The following is a 21,251-nucleotide window of genomic DNA, read 5'->3' on the forward strand; positions in this document are numbered from 1 at the left end:
AGAACAGCAGAAATCAATGAAGCAGTATATCTCATTCTTCCCTCAGAGGCTTGGGGTCGAATTGACTCGTGCCCTATGTACCGCAAATTCATTTAACATTATGGCTGTGACAACATCATGGCTGTGCTGAACATCATTGGCAGAGATTCTAAATCTTACAAGTGTTCCAACTGATAATGAAAATGATGATAGCTCAGATTTGTCAGGTAATGATGGAATTTTGGAAAGTGATCATGATATACAATCGGAACAAAACTGATTCTGAATATTCTAGAGAATCAGATTGAAAACCTTTTCCTGCTTGTGAAAAAAGTAGCAAATCTTTACATAAAATGCATTCTCTTATAATATGAATAAATTCTACTTAACAAGTGTAAACTTTTGATAAAAATAAATAAAATATTACCAGTGTAATATTTTTGTCATATTTTTATTTATTCATGTTATAAGAATGTATACTTGTAATATTTATGCAAATTATTCTTCCTGTTGAAAAATAAAACTGTTTTTGGAGTATATATTTAAAAATGAAATACAAGTGTTATTGTGTGTTTACACATCTTTTTTTCCAAAATTTTCAAATGTAAAATATGGTTTTTCATAATCTTTCAATATTTTCATATAAAAATTATTTAAAAAAAATCAGTTTTATATAAGCAAAAGGAAAGGGAGAGAGCAAATGAACATGGGAAAAGTTTTGGAAAATTTCATTTTTGATTTTTTTTTTTATTAAAAATTGAAATATTGTCTTAAATAGAACTTATTTATATCAAAAAAAAAAAATCCATACATTCTGATCATATTTTATTTTTATACAAATAGTCAATAAGGCAGATTATAAGTGTCTGACAATTTTTAGTCAAAAAGTACTAATGCTCAAAAATTGTTCCATTGACAATTTAAGCCAAATTGATTCACTAACAATCTATTATCTTGTTTGATTATGTTGTCATATAGCAGTAATGGTAAATTTATTGCAAATGGAAAATATTTTATTCCCATGCAGCAGCTTAGAACTTATTCCATTTTTAAAACAATATTTTCAACTTCTTTCTTTCATTAATATTCTGATCCTTTGTATTAGAGAGATGATAGGTATGTTATTCAATTACTGGCATTTTAATTGTTTGTAATTTATTTTTGCTCCGCTCAACAGCTTCAAATTTTAATTAAAAAAACAACTATAAAAATGAATTCTAAAATGTTTGTTTTTAAATGATTGCATGTGTTTCAAAATGAAAAAATCTTGAGCTTGATTCTTATAAAAATGTGAGCTGTTCTAATAATAATTCTAGTTATTAATCCTAAATGTTGGCTGAAAATTTTAAAGAATATCTTCATTTGTATAATTCTAATAGCTTTTATTTTATTGAATTTTGTAATTATAAGGATGAAATATTTTCCTAAATTTAAATTTTACTTTTCAGCATCAGTTATATGTTCTCTTTGAGAGCTCCTGTGGATATGGATTATTCCGAACCACAGAATTTGAAGAAGTTGCTATATTCATGCCGGAAGTGCAAAACAGTATTTTGGATATAAGTAAATTCAGAAGTGTTGTGTTTTTACATGCATTTCATCCATTTGAAACTGTTAATGAAGCTTATGACAATATGCAATGCATAATGAAAGGTAATTTATTTTTTTCAGTATTGTGAAAGTATCTGTTTAATCAATGTATTGCATAAAGCTCTTTCTGTATATAATTATTGACTAATAGATAATAATCTCTATAATATTTTTTTTTCCCCTTTGTTATTTATGAACTTTGGTACTGTTGCCGTTTGAGAGCTCTGTAAAAAAGAAAAAGTTCTTTTCAAATGATATTGATGCTTTACCAATGGAATTTTTACTTTCAGGTTGCTAAAACAGTTTTTTTTTTACCTCTGAATGATTAATATTTCACCTCCTTTTCCCTGCTGTTCAACATAAGTCACAAAAAATAGTTTTTTTCTCCTAAATAGAGTGATTTTAAACATATAATTAACAAACAATCATTTTTAAAAGTGCTTAAATGTAAATGATCAATTTCAACACTAAAGTACATATTACATCTGACATTCTAAAAAAATATTGAATTGAATATTTGTTTTATAAAATCCATCCACAGAATTTATTTACTATGATTTAGGTTTCTTCATTCAAATTAAAAAGTTGATCAATTATTATGCATTAATTAAAGCTGCTTATTTTCAAAACTATTTTCCCATGAAGGTAATTTATTAAGAGAATTATATTATTTTTTTATATTTTTGAAATTTTGTTGAACAGTATTAGGTAGATCATAATCAAATTCTTAAGATTTGGTATATGGAATTTGAAAATATTGTATATATTTATTTCTTAATAAATTAAAGAATTTTGTGTTTGTGTATAGTGTCACAGTGAAAGCTTATTAAATTACATAATTAATAAAAAAATTTGTAAAATTCTGTATGAATTAAAATTTTTTCCCTTTAATTTCAGTAACATTTTAGGTTTAAATGCATTAAAAATTTGATTTTGGGTTTTTTTAAATTCAATTTTCTAATTTATCATACATTTTTCTTTGAAAAATAATCATTTTTTTAAAATTGAATATTACTGTATAATACATAAACTTACTACTCTACATTTTGTAATTTACATAAATAATATATTTAAGAGATAATATAATTGAACTTAAAATTACTTTATGAGGATTTTAAAAAATATATATATTTTAGGCAAACTTCATATGGACTTACATATTTTTTTGGAAAATAATGTCCCAAAGGCAAAGAAAGGTAAACAATCTGTGGTTCTTGGGGTATCAGATACTGCATTAGGCACATCTATCACAGACACTCTTGGAATTGCTTGTAATACTTCTGGAGTTGTTTTGGAAGTTATTAGAGGTATGTTTAATTTTTTTTTTATGGAGGACAAAATTTGTGTTTTATGTATTTGCTCCTTTATTAAAAAATATATATGTTAAATTATTTTGAAATAACCTAATCTCTTTCACTTCCCTAGTAATCATTTATTTATCCTTTCATTTATTGAAATTATTGGTTGGATTTAAAATTCATGCCGATGCATTTATCGTAAGATAGTCTGATTACAAAATTCATAAAATTTCACCAATCAATGAGTGATCACTATCTTGGATAGCAATAAAAAAAATTAAAATTATAGCTTTTTTTTGGGGGGGGGGGAGGATGAGTGACATTCTATTTTCCTTTTGAAATTTTGTTGGTTGCTTCATTTAGTGTTTTTATTACTTGAAAAAATTCCTGAACCATAGCAGTTATTTACTAGATATTGCAATTAGGGAAGGATTAAAATAGTCACATTATCTTTTTAACTATTAAACAAAACTTCCTAATTTGAAGTATTTTTTATTTATTTTTAAGAAAAGGCATTGATAAATATCATGTATTACTCATCAAAATATAAAAGAAATTACTATGAGGGGCTTACCATTCTTTTAATGTTATTAATTGTAAATTAATTTCCTTGGAGCTTAACATGAAAAAAAAAATAATAAAAGCCCATTAGGCAGCATGTTTTAAATTGTTCACCATGGTTATGTTAGAGTCTTTTGTAATATTAGAAAATGGTTTAAAAAAGTGTGTGAATGCAAAATTAAAATGCTCTGAATATCTTAGAAATAGTTGCAAAATAATTTTAAGAGACCATGTATTATATGCTTTTGGTTTCCTTCTTGCATTAGCTAAATAGTTGTTAGGATTGATTTTATTTATTCAAAACATTATCTCTTTTCACATATGTTTGGTTGCATTTGAAATACATAAAAATGTAAGGGGAAAAAAATGGTTTAATAATTATAAAAAATTCAGACTTAAGGAACAATAATGTTGTGAAAAGAAAAAGAAAAAAAAAATCAAATGAACATTTTTTGTTAATTTATGTTTTAATTTATTGATTTTTTAATAATTTTTTATATGAATTTATATTTTTTTTCTTCCCTGCATACCTATTATTAGATATATACTTTTTACATATTTGTATTTTATTAACTTTGCATTACCTTTCTGTTTTTGAAGGAATCCGTTTCCATTTTCCTAAATTGATTAAAGGTTATAAAGATCAAGCCACTATTGACAGATCACAATTGGGACTTTCTCATCACTACGCCAGAATAAAACTGAAAGTCAAATTTGACAGACTGGTTCCAGAAACCGTTGATATGAGTGATCAGCTGAATAAGGATATAAATACTTTAGGGTCAAGAGTTAGGTAATTAAATATTTGATATGATAATTGAGTTTGTTGAATTCATTAAATGCATTTCTTCTTCTATCATTGTTTTATGAATTCTTTCTTGAACATGAAAATGGCTACTGTGGCGGTAAGTATTCTTGGTTTCAAAATTGAAAGATTGTAATTTTGAAACTAGAATCCAGTGAAGATTTGCCATTTATGTAGTCTTCATATAGATTTATTTTGGTTGGTGAGGTAATTTATGGATAAACTTTAGGCTCGGATATCACTCCTTATGATTTTATCAGAATAAGAGATAATGATGACCATCTCAAAAAAGCCCATGTGTAGCTTCCTAACAGAATGTCAATGTAACTAAATTTAATATTAAAGGAAGTTTTTGCTTCATATTGAAGTAATCTTTCCGTCCATTTTTATTGTATTTTAAATGAGATGTTGTTTGATAAAATTTTAGTTGTAGAAATATTAACATTTATTATAATACTGTATTTAAAATTGTTTTCAGGATGAAAATTGAGAGCAATTTAAAAAAGAAAGACATGGTATTAATTAGTAAAAGTAATTGGTATAAGAATACCTTATTAATATATGAATAATTTTTTCTGATATGTTGTTTTTACTTGTTTTAATATACATATTATTTTAATGATTTTAAATTTTCTCTACTTATTCTATTTACTTTGGGAAAAAGTTATCTATACAAATTGTAGTAAGGAAATCTGTCATTGCATTACAATAAAATGTAAAAGTAAAATATACTAAAATAATTCAATATTAAATTAAAATGCTTCATTTATTTTCTTTTTTAAATTTGCTAGAAAAAATGAATTTATTTATTATATGTGAAATATTTTTTAAGATAATTTTAAAAAAAATTGTTTTCACATTTGCTTATCCAAAATTTGAAAATGTGCAAAATTATTTTTTGTCTTGTTTCATTACTGTATTGTGCAGATGACAAATGGCTATGGTTTAAATATTTTTTTTTTTTCCCTTCAAGTAATTCATACACTTGTTTATTTCATATATGTTTGATTATTTTGACATTTTTTTCTGTATGACACTGAAACTTCGTTAAAATTTATGCTAACTCTATTTTTAAGTTGTAATTTTTATGAAATTGTAAATATTGCCTACACATTATCCTAAAATAAGAAATCAGATATTTCTAGAAGCAATATTAATTCTTTTTCCCAAGTTCAAGCTAAATTTCTGCAGAAGCATTTAACTTTTCTTCAGAAGAATATTACATGCTAATAAAGACAATTATATAAAGTCAAGACATGAAAATTTCAAAAAAGACAGTTGCATAAAATTTATAAATTATGATAATAGTTTTAAATTCATTTCAAATGCATAAAAATGTAATGTGTAAATGCATAAAATATTCCGCATAACAGTATTATAATATCTCGGCAAATGAGAAAATTGTCAGATGTATTGATATAATTATTTAAAGTGTCTTATTGTGTCATAAAGAATAATAAAATAAATAAACATTACAAATTAAATGACACATTGGCTGATACAGATTTTGGTATGTTTTGAAGATATTATTGCATATGATTGATGCATTTTTTTTTATTTTTAGGCATTGGTATTCACTCCATTTTCCAGAACTTTCTACTATACTGCCAGATCTTCAGACATATATTAAATGTGTTAAAGAAATAAAAAATCGAAAATTCATACCCGTAAAGGTAACATATGCATTGGAAGCTATTTTAAACGATTCTGAAAAAGTTCAGGAAATCATTGAAGCTGCTCGGACTTCTATGGGTAATTTTTTTTTATTACATACTTATTGTATTACAGACTTATTAATATATTATTTATTTTAAATATATGAAATTTATTTTATATAGCATTATTGTTTAGTAAAATTTGGTTTAGTATTTTATAATGCAAGTAATCTGTTTTGCCAGCATGTAGTACAGTGATAGTGCTCGAAAACAAAGGTTTTTCAATTTCGAACATTGTTATGGTTAGAGAATAAATAGCATTGCAAATATAGTTTCTTAACTAATTGAGATGTATTGTATTATTAAAACAAGTCAGGACATTTAGCAAGTTTTGATTTCAAGTATGAATACAACAATAAAGGAAGATATTACCTTAATGTTGTTTGCTTTTTATTTTTTATATATACAGCTATTTCTTTTTTTTTCAAATGTGCAATATTATCTGCTTAGTCACAGAAAAAAAAATCTGGAAGCTTCCTTGCTTTTACAAGCTTATTTAAATAATTAGTTATTTGAAAGTATTCTTAGTGAAGTTATAATATGAGTTAGATAAGAGTTTTTTTTAAAAAAAATTAATAGGAGTTGAATTATAATAAGAGTTTTTTTTTTTTTTTTTTTTTTTTTTTTAATTTTTTGTGTTAAGATATAGAAAGACAGGGATGTTTGTGCTCCGGGGAAACCCCGGAATTCCGAGGATTTTGAACTTCGATACCCGGAAATTCCGGGGATCGTCGTTCAAAAGGAAGTAGGAATAATAATGAATTATTTATTTTGATCTGGGTAATTTTGTTTGCTTTGAAAGCAGAAAACGCAAGGTCAGTGTGCGTGGTGAAAACTTTTCCTTTCTTTCTCCAAAGGCAGTGACAATGCTTGAAAAGGGGGAAAAAAACTTCTTTTTGGTTCTTTCCTTATTGTGAGTTATGACTCATTCCCCCGGTTCTCGGACATTCTCTTCTGGATTCTTTTCGGCAAGTAGGCGCGGCAGAAAAAAAAGGGAGAGACTTCGTTCGACCAGATGTGCGATCACGTGACCTGGGTTCAAAGGTCTTAATTTTGAAAAATTAATGGTTATTAATTTTGCAAAAAAAAGTAATTCATTGAACTTTTATAATTAGGTCATTCAATACTTCATAATTGTAATTTTTCATTTCTCTCTCCCCCCCCCCCCCCCTTCTCGAAACTCCAAAATGTCGGTAGTAAGTCCGTAAAAGTTTCAGGGGATTTTTTGGGGTCCCACAAACACCCCTGGAAAGAGAAAATATTGCAATCATCATCAAAAAAAAAAAGTGCATGTGAACAAAGATCTAAATGGATGAAATTTTGCTTATTGTCTTTACTTCAAAGCTGTAAATATGGATTAAGTTTTGATTGAAATGTTAGTTCTTAATATATATATATATATATATATATATATATATATATATTTCTCTTTTGAAAATAAATAGTGTAGTTTTATAAATATTATTTTAGAATGTTCATTGATATTCTTATGATATCCTCATGGCTTGTTACTTAGTTTAATATAACTGTTAAATGCATTCATTTGTATGACTCCATACTTTTATCGCTAAGTTTTGTTTATTTCCCATGTGCATTTTATAATTTATTTTTTTGTTTAAAGGAACAAGCAGAAAGTTTTATTACAATCTCTTTAGCCATCTTTTATTATTAAAAATCATGTTCTCAATATAGTATGTGGAGAGAGTAGCTTTTTTTTTCTCTTTTTTCTCCCATTGAAAGGAAGTTTCTTTTTTTACATATTGTAATGATCTGGATGTTTTTATTAGAGTGTGATAGCGTATGACAACAGATAATCACATCGAAACAGTTTTTCTTTAATAATACAACAATACTTTTTAGGAGATTATGTACATTAATTCTAAAAGCAGAGTACCATTAAACACAAAAGTCTAGAATCCAAGGGATCTTCCCCCAAAATCAGGTGCTTTAAGGAATATGTATTGTTATTATGATTTGAATAAAATTAATATATTATTATACCAACCTGTCAAAACAATATACTAATTTTATACAAGAGAAAAAAGAAGGAAAAAAAGTGCTTCAATGTAAATGCCCACTGTCATATACTAGATTTGATGCAGCTTATAATGGACTGAATAATTCCAATTTTAACCATTCTTCGCTGAACATATTAAATTTAGATAATTTTTGAAAAGTTGATATATAATATAGGGTGTTTGGAAAAAGTATATGATAAAAAAAATTTCTGTACTTCTGTCATTCTAAAAGCAATAGATTAAAGGTATAATGTTGTTACAGCTGATTGACTTGAATGAAACCATAGCTCTGTAAAATTCATATACAGTAAATTAGATTGAATAACTAATATTAAAAATATTTTTCAGGTATGGATATTTCTGAAGAGGATATAGAAAATATTGTAAACTGTATAGAGCAAATAGTTTCATTAATTAAACGTAAGGAAGAAACAAACAACTATTTAAATTCAAAAATGAGACAAATTGCTCCTAATTTATCTGCTCTGATTGGTGAAAAGGTATTTATAATTTCCTAACTAAAAATTTATTTATTAAAATGATGTTACATATTACCTGTTTTTAAATATGTAAAACTTCCATGCATTTGTGTATGTGTCTGTAGATTTGATTTTATCAAAAAAGGAATGATATGAAAGAGTAGGGGAATTTAAATTAAAATATAATATAATGATTGAAAAGGGAACTTAGGGCTTTATAAACCTCTTAACTAAAATGAAAAATTGTTTCTTATTGCATTTATTTTTAATATTAATTAATCTTTTTTCTTGCTTTTTTTTGTAAATATTATTCTTAATATTTTACTTTTTTAGAGGCTCCATATTATTTCCTTTTTAACTAGACAATCAGGCTCACTGTGCATTTTTTATTTCAGTTAAATCTGAGATAAAATTTCTTGTCTGTGTTTCTGTTTTAACTGGCATATATTAAAGTCTTGCTTTTTAAAAATCGTCTTATAAGTATTATGTTCATTATATATATATATATATATATATATATATATATATATATATATATATATATATAATATGAAACTTCATAATGGAGGTAATCTGATGAAGTCATAGTGTTTTCGAAATCATAAATATCTGGTTCATTCATCTTCTAAATTTCAGGATAGTGTAACTTTACGCTTTTTTTTCTTTTTTTCTCTCTTTCTTGTAAATTACACAGATATTAAATAGAATCCTTCTTTAGCTTTAAGGAATATCTGATGAATCATTGATAATTTTGAATTCAAGGACAACAGTGTAATATAATGTTAAAAATTAGAAATTTTTTAAAAAAATTGCTAAAAATCAGGAAAAATTCTCTTGACTATAAATCAATATCATTAAAAAAACAGTTTCCTAAATTTTGAAATGGCATGAAATTTATTTTTGTGCAATGATATTTTTGAAAGTTATCAAAACTTATGAAAAACATCAAAATTTAACTTAATTTTACTTAATAATTTTTTTTTAAATGCTCTTTTCATCTGGGATCATTTTTATTATTTTTTTTTTTTACGTTTTTTTTTTTCCAATGCAAATATATGCCCCAGTTTGATAAATTTAAATTTAATGCTCTGGGTTGGACAGCTCATGCAACAACACATGCACATTCATCATTATTATTAATAAAAGTAAATCACTTAAAATCTTCTAAAAGCAAAAACCAGTTATGTAATTGCAAGTCAAAGAGGAAATAAATGTCTGAGTATAATTTTTTTTTAATTTACCGGAACTTGAAAACAGTTAGCAGCAGTGTAACTACTATGTAAATTTAATTGTGAGCAGTTGTTGAAGAAGTAAAATTATATTTAAATTAAATACAACAGCAGCTGACAGATTATAATTGTAGGTAAGGTGTGACTAGTTCAAAATAAATTTTCTTCCTTTCTTTAGGCATATATTATCCTAATTTTAATAGAGTGTTCAGAAAAGCATTTCTAAATGTCTGAGAGCAGAAATAAGCTAGCTATGTATGTAAAGAAAAAAGTTATATATTATTGTCAGAATCTTGTTTTTCTAACTGATCTATGAATAATGCTTTCATTTTTTTATCTTAATTTTCCTGTTTTTTCATTGCTATTCCTTGTAAATCATTAGTTATCCTCTTTGATCTTTTTATTTGCTTTATAGCAGCATCAACAGAATGCGGTTCTACGAATCTTACATATTCGCTCCTTGTATTTATTCAGTGAATTTGAAATATGTGTTCATTATGCAATTTGTTTGCTTTCTGATTTATTCATTAGCTGATTATTCTTTTTCATTTTTTTTTCTAATAACTATTTGATTCTCATGCATTGTGTCTAATTTTGACAGGTTGGAGCTCAGTTAATCTCTCAGGCTGGAAGTTTAACCAATTTAGCCAAATTTCCTGCATCTACTGTTCAAATTTTAGGTGCTCAAAAATCTTTGTTTAGGTAATTATTTTTTTCAATATACTTGTTTAATTATTATGGTTTTAGAATATAATTTATGTCAATCTTTATGGGTGGTTTTCTTTCTTTTTTGTAATACTAACATATAATTATTTTAATGGTTTTATCAAATAAGCTTTGTTTTAATCTGATCATCAGTAAATGATAACTTTTATAGCATCTTTTTGATATTTTGCATAAAATTTAAATTTCCGAAGTTTAATTTGTTAATATTTTAAGAGTATGATTTACATAATGATTAAATTTGAATAGAATTCCTGTTTTTTGTTAATTGTATGTATTTTCTCCAAAAAACATAGAAATTATTCTATTAAATAGCATTATCTGGTTCTCTTTTTATCAAAATACAAATAGATTCACTTTTGATTTTTGTGTATTAGAATTTTAATGTCAATAATCAGTTCGTTTAATATAAATTTTATTGAGTGTATAAATTTGGCAGACAGCTACATGACAATTTACTAACATGAAATTTTTATTTAAATAGGGGGGAAAAATCTCAGGAAATGTAATCTTATAACTTGCAGTTATTAAAATTAATTAGAACAATTAAAGATATAGTTAATATTATTTTTAATTATCATATTGTTTTTATTGTTATGTGGTATTTGGGTTGTTTCTTTTGTCACCAATCCCTCATCTTTATTATAAGATTTTCAAAAATAACTTTTACTTTATATGCTATTTTTAAAAAAATTTATAACATCCCATTTAATTTATTTAATGTTAGTCAAAAGACTTGAAATTTTTTTTCGTATAATTAAAATCTCTTTTTAAACTTTAAGGAATTTGTTTGTAACATTTTTTTCTATATTGAATTTGAAAACAGTATATTTTTAAATTTCATCACTAATAAATTTATCATAATTATTTTCTTTTAATTTAGATTTTTTCCCACATTTGTGGAAAACTTTCTTAGAAAATTTGATCAAATGGAACTTGTTTCCATTGGTATTTATTGAGAATTGAAGTTAGGGTAGGGATACTTTTTTAATTTTATGATAAACCTTGCAGTTCTCTTTCAATAATACAAAATTTTTTCATAAGAATTTGTTGAAAATTATGGATACTGACCAAAAAAAAAAATGAAGATTATTTTACTTAAACAATGCATATATTTTATTTATTTTTATTTGGAATATATATCTGTACAAAGTGTAAGGGCAACTCTTTTTAAAATAATATATTTTTCCTTTATTTATAGGACTCTAAAAATTAAAGGTCAAAAAGAGACTTTTGGTTCACTAAAGAAATCAACATTAGTTGGCAAATATTTGAAAGGACGTACTTCCAGATACCTAGCAAACAAATGTTCACTGGCTTCAAGAATTGACTGTTTTAGTGGTGAGAATCCTATTAAAGTATTTAATTCCTTATGCAAAAATAAGATATAATAGATTTCATAATATAATGGGCTAATTTAGAAATTATTCGTACTGTCTCTTTTAAGTACTGCTATTAAATGGAACAAGTTAATTTTTTTTTCATATACATGTAATCAAATAACAAATCCCAGACCATTTCCTTAGCAATATGATAACTTTTCTTTATTTTAAGATATATTTTAAAATTCTCCATGATCATAATCATAGATATTTATTATTGTTAAAATTTAAATATTAAGCTATCTGACTAAAAGTTTCCATGCCTCAATTGAGTGCTTATTCATTATTGAATTTGCAGCTCAGGAGTTGAATGGAATTTATTTCATGTAAGCACTTTTATATATCCAATGTGATAACTGAATATATATGCAAACGCATCTGCAAATTTATTTTATGTTAGGGGAAAAGTAATTAATCCCATACATTATTAGGAGGGATCTTGAAAAAGTTTTTGTGGTATTTGCTGCTTGATAATTTGGTGTGGAAAGATATTTCTTGGAATAGAATTAAAATATAATAAGGACTTTATAATGTACTTTTAATTAGTTGTTTTTTACTAGTTTTATATATTATGGCCTATATGCTATTGTTGGAAATAGTAATTTGATTGATTATATCATAATGTATTTGTAAACATAATGTTAAACAATTTAATTTAGCTATATGCAATGAAATTTTTCATGTATTGTATAACACATGAATATTTCAGAAATGGGAAAAAATTTATCAGTTTTAGTTAAAAAAAAAAAGAGTTGCAACAATTTGATAAAAATAATGGCTTTTCAAGATTATGAGCAGTTTTAGGAATTTGTGTTGTTTTCTTATAACGTTTTTTTTTCAGGAATTATGATGATTCAAATGAATTTCTGAATAAATAAATGTCCAAAAATACATAGTGATGACGTATATGCTTTGTTTCCTTTCATTTCTAAACATTTTTATTTACCTTTTTTATAGCATGAAAATTTAGAATCCATGCTCTTTAATTTTTGTGACTAAATACAAAAAAATAATTTTTCTTCTTTTTTTAAAAAAAATTTCTTGCAAGTTTTTAAATATGTTACTCTCAGATTTAAAATATTTTATTGTTATGTTTGTAATAAATTTTGTGTATTTTTTATTTATTATTTTATATTAGATCTCTTTAACCAAAATTTTCATTGTGATTTATTTGTCTTTAGTAATCCCTACAGATGTATATGGGCAGAAATTGAAGCGAAAAGTTGATAACCAAGTGAATTTATATAAGATAAAGAATTTAGGAATTGCTCCTGATTTAATTGTGAATGAGGAGAGGAAAGCAGTGAGTATTTAATCAAACTTTTACTTTAATGCAAAAAGTTTCGTTAAAACTCCATTTTATAAAAAATTTTATTCACACTTAATGTTTACAAAATAGCTCTATGTTTATGTAATAAATTGTACTAATGCAAAGAAATTTTGAATTGCATGAATGTTGCAATGATAATAAAGAGGAATTTTTAAGTTTAAGGCTTTATGTTAAAAAAACTCATTACCTTAAAAGAGCTTTAAATAAAAAATTATTAAAATTGAAAATTTATTTGCAAAATATGGACTATTGGCGATATTTTGTTTTACATACATAACATATTTTTGGAATTGAATTTTATTATTCTGGAGATCAATAATGTTTCTTTAATTAAGAATTACACAGTATTTTAATTGCACTAGGAATGTTTTTGTATAAATTTATTCATTTTGTTCAATTTATCAGACTTGTTTTCTTTCTTTGTGCCTATGGTTAGCACAATTCATTATCTTAGGAAGTTCAGCCTTTTTTTATTCTAAGTCTGTGTGATATCTGATATTAAAATCTCTGAATTTTATGTTTTATTCAGAGATTTTGTATTATTCTCTGAATTATTTTATCGTTTTCAAAACTTTATTTTGCTGTGGATTTAGAGATGTGATATTTAAAAACAATTGCAAATCAATTAATAAAGTAAACATTTATTTAAAAATTCTCACATCAGTGCAATTTAAATCAGAAAAGAAACATAAAATAATGTTCTTGTATTTTTGCATGTCAATATAGCAATTATAAGTGTTTGAAGTGCCTACTCATGGTTGCAGTTTCAAGATTTTTGATTAAGTTGTTGTTATATGTAAAGCATTAATGGACTTCTTTTACTGTCTGTCATAATTTTTATGATGATGATTTTGGTTACCTACATTTGGCTTTCTTTAACTGTGAACTGTTACAGAATATATCATTTTTGTATAAGTTTACATTACTCCCTCCTCTCCATGGTATATAAGTATCATGAGTATAATTTAACTGCATTATTTTACAGCTATATATTCTGCATATGAATTCATAGATTTACCTGTGGTTTTTTTCCCAAATTTAGTTTCCTAAAAAGCCTGTTTATTGCGTTTTATCTCAATAAATAATATGAATCTCGACCTGTTAATCATAATTCAGTCCAGTAATATAGCCTGCAAAAACTGAATGGTGAAAAAGGGAATATTATGACATGCTGATTGAATTTTAAATTTAATCTTGGAAAACCCATTACTTGTTTTAAAAACTAAACTCAACACTTTAAAATATAAATTTTGTTTTGCAATTCTAATGAATTTATGTATTATTCTTTTTAAATGGCATGTGAAATTATAAAATATAAATTGATAAATATAATTTTTAATAACTGATGCAGAATATGATTTAATATTATTTTAAATTAAATTCTTTTAATGATTTATGATATAAACTGTAAATTACCGTCTGTTTCTGAAACCTTCGCCTTTATGTTGAACTTTAGAAATTAATTGAAGTATGTAGCACACCAATTTTGAGGAGAAGTTTATATTGAAAGTATTGATTTACATTATAATATATACACACAATAATGTTTGTGTGTATATATTATAGAAATGTTGACATATATTATTAGATTTAAGGTTTCCATATTCCCTGATGCACTAAACAGCAATTGGCCAGAATTCATCAAGTAAATAAGATGAGATTCTGAATATCATTTAATGGATTATAGAGAAGGGAAAAACTATTTAAGTGGAAAGAGGGATGGAAAATAAGCATTGAAATCCAACAATCCATTATGAATCCATTATTCAACAATCCATGAATGGAATCAAATTTATTAATATATCAGTGCAAAGCCCTTATTCATAGATTTTTTTTATGGACTGTTGATATTTTATTGACTTCTCAAGAATTAACTCAGATTTTGATGTCCATATGTTTTTGAATTGATTATGAGTTAACTTAATTTTGTTATTACTAAAATAAGTTAACTCATTAAGAATAAAAAAAACCCATTTAGATATGAAAACTTGAGTTAACTCAGATTTTGATAATTCATTTATGTATTCATAAAAACAGCTGACAGCATAAGACAACATTAGTCTGTAATGTATTAAGAGTTAAATTACCTCTAATTCTTGATTAATTTGGTTCATTGTGTTTACTAGATTACTTATTTTTGAAAAATGTTAAAACACACATTAAGGAATTTTGCAATGTAATGAAAGAAAAAGCAAATTTTTCTGAACTATTTTGTTTTCTTTTAAAGCATAGGAATGTGTATTCTTATGCTTTTCAAATTTTGTTTTCTTAATTTCTGAAATCCCTAATTGTGCAACTAATTAATAATGAAAAACAATGTTTGTCAGTGACTGATTACTGATTTTATTATTTTAATCCAGATCATGTTCAGATTTAAAGGCAAAATTTTGGTAACATTTAAAAATTGGCAAATGAAATGTTTTTCTTTTTTGCTGGCACTGATAAATATTTTCAATTATTTTTACATATGAAATTAAATAAGTTGCCTGTCAGGTTCATAATTACTAACATATGCTTTGAATTAGTTTTGAAACTTATCACTACCAGCAAGATATTCCTTGAAGTTGAGTAGAAAAGTTTTAAAGTCTTCCTAACTTTAGCTCATTTTTGATTCACGTTTTTCAAAATAAATTCTAAATTATAATTAATTTTAAGTTTCTTATTTTTGCTTTTTCAGCTTGCATTAACTTAAATCTTGTTTCTGCAATGTGTTTTTATTATTTTCTTGTCCCTCACATATTATTTAAAATGAAAATTAGAAATATTTTAGCATATTAAATTGTGGAGGAAAGGAAATTAGAATCGATAGTAGGAGCAAGGAAAGAATCATTCCCTTTTTCTCTCCCTATTAAGTTCTGATATGATTCAATTTAACAATTTTCCTTTAATTTCAGTATATTATTTATTGTATTTCACTATAGAATGTATACATAAACTGAATCTTTATTTTGTGAAATTAAAAGGATTGCATTATTTCAACCATAATTGAGTGTAGTTGTATTTTTATTCTTATGGCAAACAATTTCATTACAAATAATTATCTTTTTAACTCGCCCTTTCTTTTCATGTGTATTGCAGGCTTTAGCTGCCAAGAAAGCTCTCCGTAGAAAACTGAAAAAGGAAAGGAGGCGTCAAAAGTTGGCTAACATTGAAGGAAAAAATAACATTGAACCTGAAGTGGAAACGATGGAGGAAGTTCCATCAGATGTTTCTGTACAGAAACAGAAGAGGAAAAGAAAATCAAAAATATGTAAGTAATCAAAATGATATACCTAATTTAATAGCTACATGAAATGGATAAAATCCATTTTCATATTTAACTTACTGAAAGTGTTGTTTGTCTTCACAAAATTGTTTTGGATGGAAAGGACTAAAACGGACATTTTTATTCTAATTGATTATTCAAGTTAATTCACATATTTTTACATATTATTATTAACATAGCTAATTAGCATAATTAACTGACTGCTATCTTGAAATTTTTTCCTATATGGAAACTGAAATTATTCAATACTTTAACCCACTTACTTTTTTATGCATGCATATAACAGATATCATCCTGAATGTTTCTGTGATATCTGAGAATGAACTTATTTTTATTTGATTAAAAGTCCGTATCTGAAAGAAACAACCCACTAGGGTCATGTATATTAAATAAATACAAGCTTATTAATGGCATAGAAAATCTTTTTTATTCACAGAAATTTTGTAAGAATAATGAACATAATCCAGATTTATCCTTAATAAAAGACATTTAAAAAAAATCAAGGCATTTCTATTATTTTTCATCATTTAGATTCTTTAGTTGATCCTACCTTAAGAAATTAGCAGCCATTTTAATTTTTAAGGTTAATAAACCCATTTTATTCCAGTCTTAAAAAACTGCTGATTGGAGAGACATGAATAACAAAGACATTTGAAGGCAATGAAATTATCAGCATTTATTAAAATAGTGTAATTTTATTTTCAGGCAAACATTGTTAATCAGATATCAGACTTATTAAATTTCATAGGCTTATTTTAATGTAATAAAAGTATTACATATATGATTTTTATGCAGAGTTCAACAAATTTTTAATTCTGTAAGTAAATGTTAAATACTTCAATGTTTTTTAGTAACAATACAATAATAAAATATTATTTTTTTGTCTGATGGTGCAGTGAAATGCATTCAGTTTTAACCATAGATTTTAGTTTTTACTTTCTCTTGTACAAAAAGAAAAAGTATTATAATGTCAAAAGATTAGAATTCGAGATTGTGATGTATCTTCACGCTTCAGACCTACCTGAGTAAAAAAAAAAAAAAAAAAAAAATGTTTTGAATTGGATGAATTATGGCATTTGATATATGGACTTGGAATCAAATTTTCAATGAGATTTGTGCATAAGCAGTCTATTTGGAGTACAAATAATTGTAATAACTACAAAATGTAAGAAAGTAGATAAAATTTGGTACAGAGTTTATATATCTAAAATATATAGGTCCTTATCAAATTTGCAATGAAATCTGTAAAGAGATTGAACATTAGTATTTTCCCATGCATATAAATGCCGCAATTCAAAAACGTTATACCTTACACTCATAAAATTTGAGCTATCAGTTTTAGTATTTAAAGAGTAGATTCTTATCATATTTTGAAAATAAATCTTTGTATAGATTTACCATCTACCAAAGTATATTTTATATGCATGTAAATTCAGCAACTTAAATAAATGAAATTTAATATCCTACATTGCAACTGCAAGTGTAGTTCTACGTTAATTGATTGGGAAAAAAGCGTTGAAAATACATACTTGATAATCTGAATATTTGTGTATTAACCCTTTTAAAGGGCCATTTTTTCTAGTCATTATGTTAAAATATTTTTAGGCTTGAAATTAAAATAAGAAAAGGGATTCATTTAACTTATTAGATAAATTTAATTTGATTAATTAATAATTAACAAATCAAGACATCATTTTGTCTGAGATAAAGAACTGAAGCATCTAAGTTTCTGACTAACTAAAAAAATGTGTCGGAACTCATGCCGACCTACATAATTTCATACAAAGATTGATAAATTTGGTGGGAAGCATACTTATCATGGCCCTAGAAAGGGTTAACTGCATGCCAGCGAATAATCACCAAAAAACAATCGTCTTAGATTCAGTATTTCTTCATTATTATTTGCCAATATCATGCAACTTATTTAAGTATTATATTCTTTTTTATATTGTAAACTACACAGCTAACGTGAGGGGAACACTGAAGGTGAAAATCTGAACATTCTGGCCTTGCTGAAGGTGCACAGTTTTATGTGGTGTGGGTGGTGTGGTAAGAATATTCATCTTTACTAGAGAATATGCAAGATAGCTTTTCATAGACCAGATCACTTCCATTTACTTTTGTTTATTAGCTATTACGTACTCTGTACCAATATATACAGAGCATACTTTAACTAGAAGAAAGATTAGAAAAAGTAATCTCATAGATATTCTAAAGTAATCACAGATCTTACCTTTAAATTTTTTGAAAAAGAGGAAGAATTATCTTTCTCTTCACTAACATTACAGTTTTAAGAGGAAATATATGATCTCATTTAATCCTAAAATAAAGCTTATAAATTTGTGGAAGGATTATATTATGGTGGTTCCAATCAACAGAATTCTGAAATTTCTTGCATTTTTGTCAAAAAAGAAAGCTGTGTTATTTTCTACATGACTCACTTTATAATTTTTATCAGAGATATGACTGTTCGTGAATTTTCAAATGCTACATCTGTGTTTATATTGAATTAATCTAACTTTATTTTTGTTTCAGAGGATGTTCATTGGGAGGAAACCTTAAGAGCAAAGAGAACTGATGGAAACCACATCCAGCATACTTTGTATATACCCATGTACATAAGAAATTAAAATAATTTTTTAAAAAAATTATGTATATTTTTAATCATACAACACATTTCAACATTATTTGCTCTGTTTTAGAATCCTGCATTAATAATTTTAGTTTAATTCTTTCATTGTCAAAGTTTCTTCGTATGAATGCCTAGCTGCCAAATCCTGATATTATTTGATTTGTGAGTCTAGAAAACATACAAAAATCTGGAGGCTGAAAATGTATTAAAAGATTATCTTTATTTAACTGAGAAAGATACATTATCAACTTCTTATTGAACAAATATCAATTTCAGATTTGTATTCTTATTATTTTTATCATAAAATCGAAATTTGCAAAAATTATCACACTCTAATTTTAATTTTGAACTTTATGATATTTAAAACAACAGCAAGATTTTAGATGTGCCATTATTCATTGTTAAATAAACTTACCTCATTATTTACCAGCGCAGTAAAACTTTTTCAGAGATGTGAATCTGAAATTTAGTGATAATGTAGATATTAGAAAGATAATGGAAATAAGAATTTTCAAATTATGTTGTTAAATTAAAGAATGGCAATTTTATAAGGTAACTTAAATACATAAAAATAATTACTGAATATCTATACAGGAAGACCCTGAAATGTTTAGAATTTCTGTTTAAAGATCTAAAATCTTTTTTAATCAGAAAGAATTTTTTTCTGAATTCGATTCAAGTATATTTCTTAATAATTTTGCCATTTGTTGTTTTACTCTTATCGTATAAAACTCGCATTGAAATTTTCAAATGTACCCAAAGCAAATACAAAAGATGTGTTTTCACTCTCTATTTATATTCTGAAACAGATCCTTATCATTATTATTTTCTGATCCTTTACAGATGCACTAAGATTGAAAATGCAATTAAACCTAAATAATAACATAAAAAATATTTTGCAATTGATATTATTTAAATATTATAAATAACAACACAATAAATTCTTACATATGCAGATCCTTAAATATAAAATGCATCATAAGAATATTTCAAACATGTTTGGAAAATAAATTTTATAAAGTCAGTTTGACACTTTTATGTTAAATTACACATAGAATTTTTTTCCCATTCTAATTTTAATAATTTAAATCAAGCTCCAAAAAATCAAATAGTTGTTAGTGTGGAACTTTCAATATAATAGAGAAATATAAATTATAAATATTTTCTATTTATATTGTATTTTAAAAAATATATATATAATGCATACAAATATCTTAATCTATCAGTAAGGAATATATAAACAAATAATAAAAAGTTTATATATATATATTAGCCCTCATGCATTATAAGGAAACTGAATATTGAAATTAATTCTTTGATAATACATATAAAGTCATACAAAAGTTTTGGTAATTTGTGCTAATATCTATTATAATATGAAGAATTATTTCTTACTTATCATTAAATTTATCAAAATTTTCAATTATCAACATATAATGGTATATTTAGCAGACTGACAATACTTCCATGATACTTCTTATATATATATATATATATATATTATATACATATTTTGATCAACCTATATTGCAAACAGTCCAAAAAGAATATAAAAATTGAAAATAATTACTTTAGCTCGGTACTAATGGTGCCAGAAAATTTTAAAATACTGAAAGACATGATGTTGAAAATTGACAGTTTTTTGCCACCTATTCAAAAGTGTTTGCCTTTTGAGATGCACATTTGGAAGAATACAGAGAATTTTGAGAAGATTTTCTCAAAGTATTGACCTGCTGCTCGTAAATATAAGGGAGGACAAGGAAGAAGGTTTGAGATAGATCACCTGTGGCTAAGGGCCAACTGCCTGAAAAGGAATGCCAGTTCAGAGAATTTGCCAGTAATGTGGAGGGATTATGATAATGATAGCAGTCGGCCACAGCAAAACCTGTTGATACTGCTTCCATCAGTGGTGGCAGAGTGGTTGGATGTACACAGGAAGAAGTAGCCTGTCCCAGAGATATGGGTTTATAAAGGAGGAAAACATGAAAATTAAATAATTAAAAAAAAAGCAGAATCTGCCTTCAATTTTATGTGAAAAATGTCTCAAATCCTATTGGGTAGCAATAAAAGAAGAATGCCATATGGGTTGGTATTGAAACAAAATACTGCTACATTTTGGAGAGGTTCTGTATTTAATGGGTTACAAGCCAAAATTTATTTATAGTAGCTATTTATGAATTGTTGTAGTTGATAAATTTTCTGTTATTCATCTATACTTAAAACTGCTGGAAAAATGCCCAAATCT

At 25.4% G+C, this 21,251-nt stretch overlaps 1 protein-coding gene across 1 annotated transcript; it reads left to right on the forward strand.

Moving 5' to 3' along the window:
- The first annotated feature begins 249 nt into the window (after positions 1 to 249).
- LOC129967167 (nucleolar protein 56-like) lies at positions 250 to 18,997 on the forward strand. The gene is made up of 11 exons (XM_056081864.1): positions 250 to 312; positions 1,428 to 1,632; positions 2,706 to 2,876; positions 4,029 to 4,221; positions 5,798 to 5,985; positions 8,315 to 8,466; positions 10,276 to 10,376; positions 11,599 to 11,738; positions 12,961 to 13,082; positions 16,188 to 16,359; positions 18,910 to 18,997. Coding segments are annotated over exons 2-11 (1,365 nt in total). The 5' UTR covers positions 250 to 312; positions 1,428 to 1,508; the 3' UTR covers positions 18,912 to 18,997.
- Positions 18,998 to 21,251: the final 2,254 nt, after the last annotated feature.

This window comes from Argiope bruennichi, chromosome 4, assembly GCF_947563725.1.
Source record: "Argiope bruennichi chromosome 4, qqArgBrue1.1, whole genome shotgun sequence".
Classification (NCBI taxonomy): Eukaryota; Metazoa; Arthropoda; class Arachnida; order Araneae; family Araneidae; genus Argiope; species Argiope bruennichi.

Excerpts from the sequence above, each read along its gene's own strand:
- LOC129967167 (XM_056081864.1), top strand. The coding sequence starts at position 1,509 with ATGCCGGAAGTGCAAAACAGTATTTTGGATATAAGTAAATTCAGAAGT. Across the intron at positions 4,222-5,797 it reads ACTTTAGGGTCAAGAGTTAG|GCATTGGTATTCACTCCATT; the intron begins GTAATTAAATAT and ends TTTTATTTTTAG. Across the intron at positions 10,377-11,598 it reads GCTCAAAAATCTTTGTTTAG|GACTCTAAAAATTAAAGGTC; the intron begins GTAATTATTTTT and ends CTTTATTTATAG.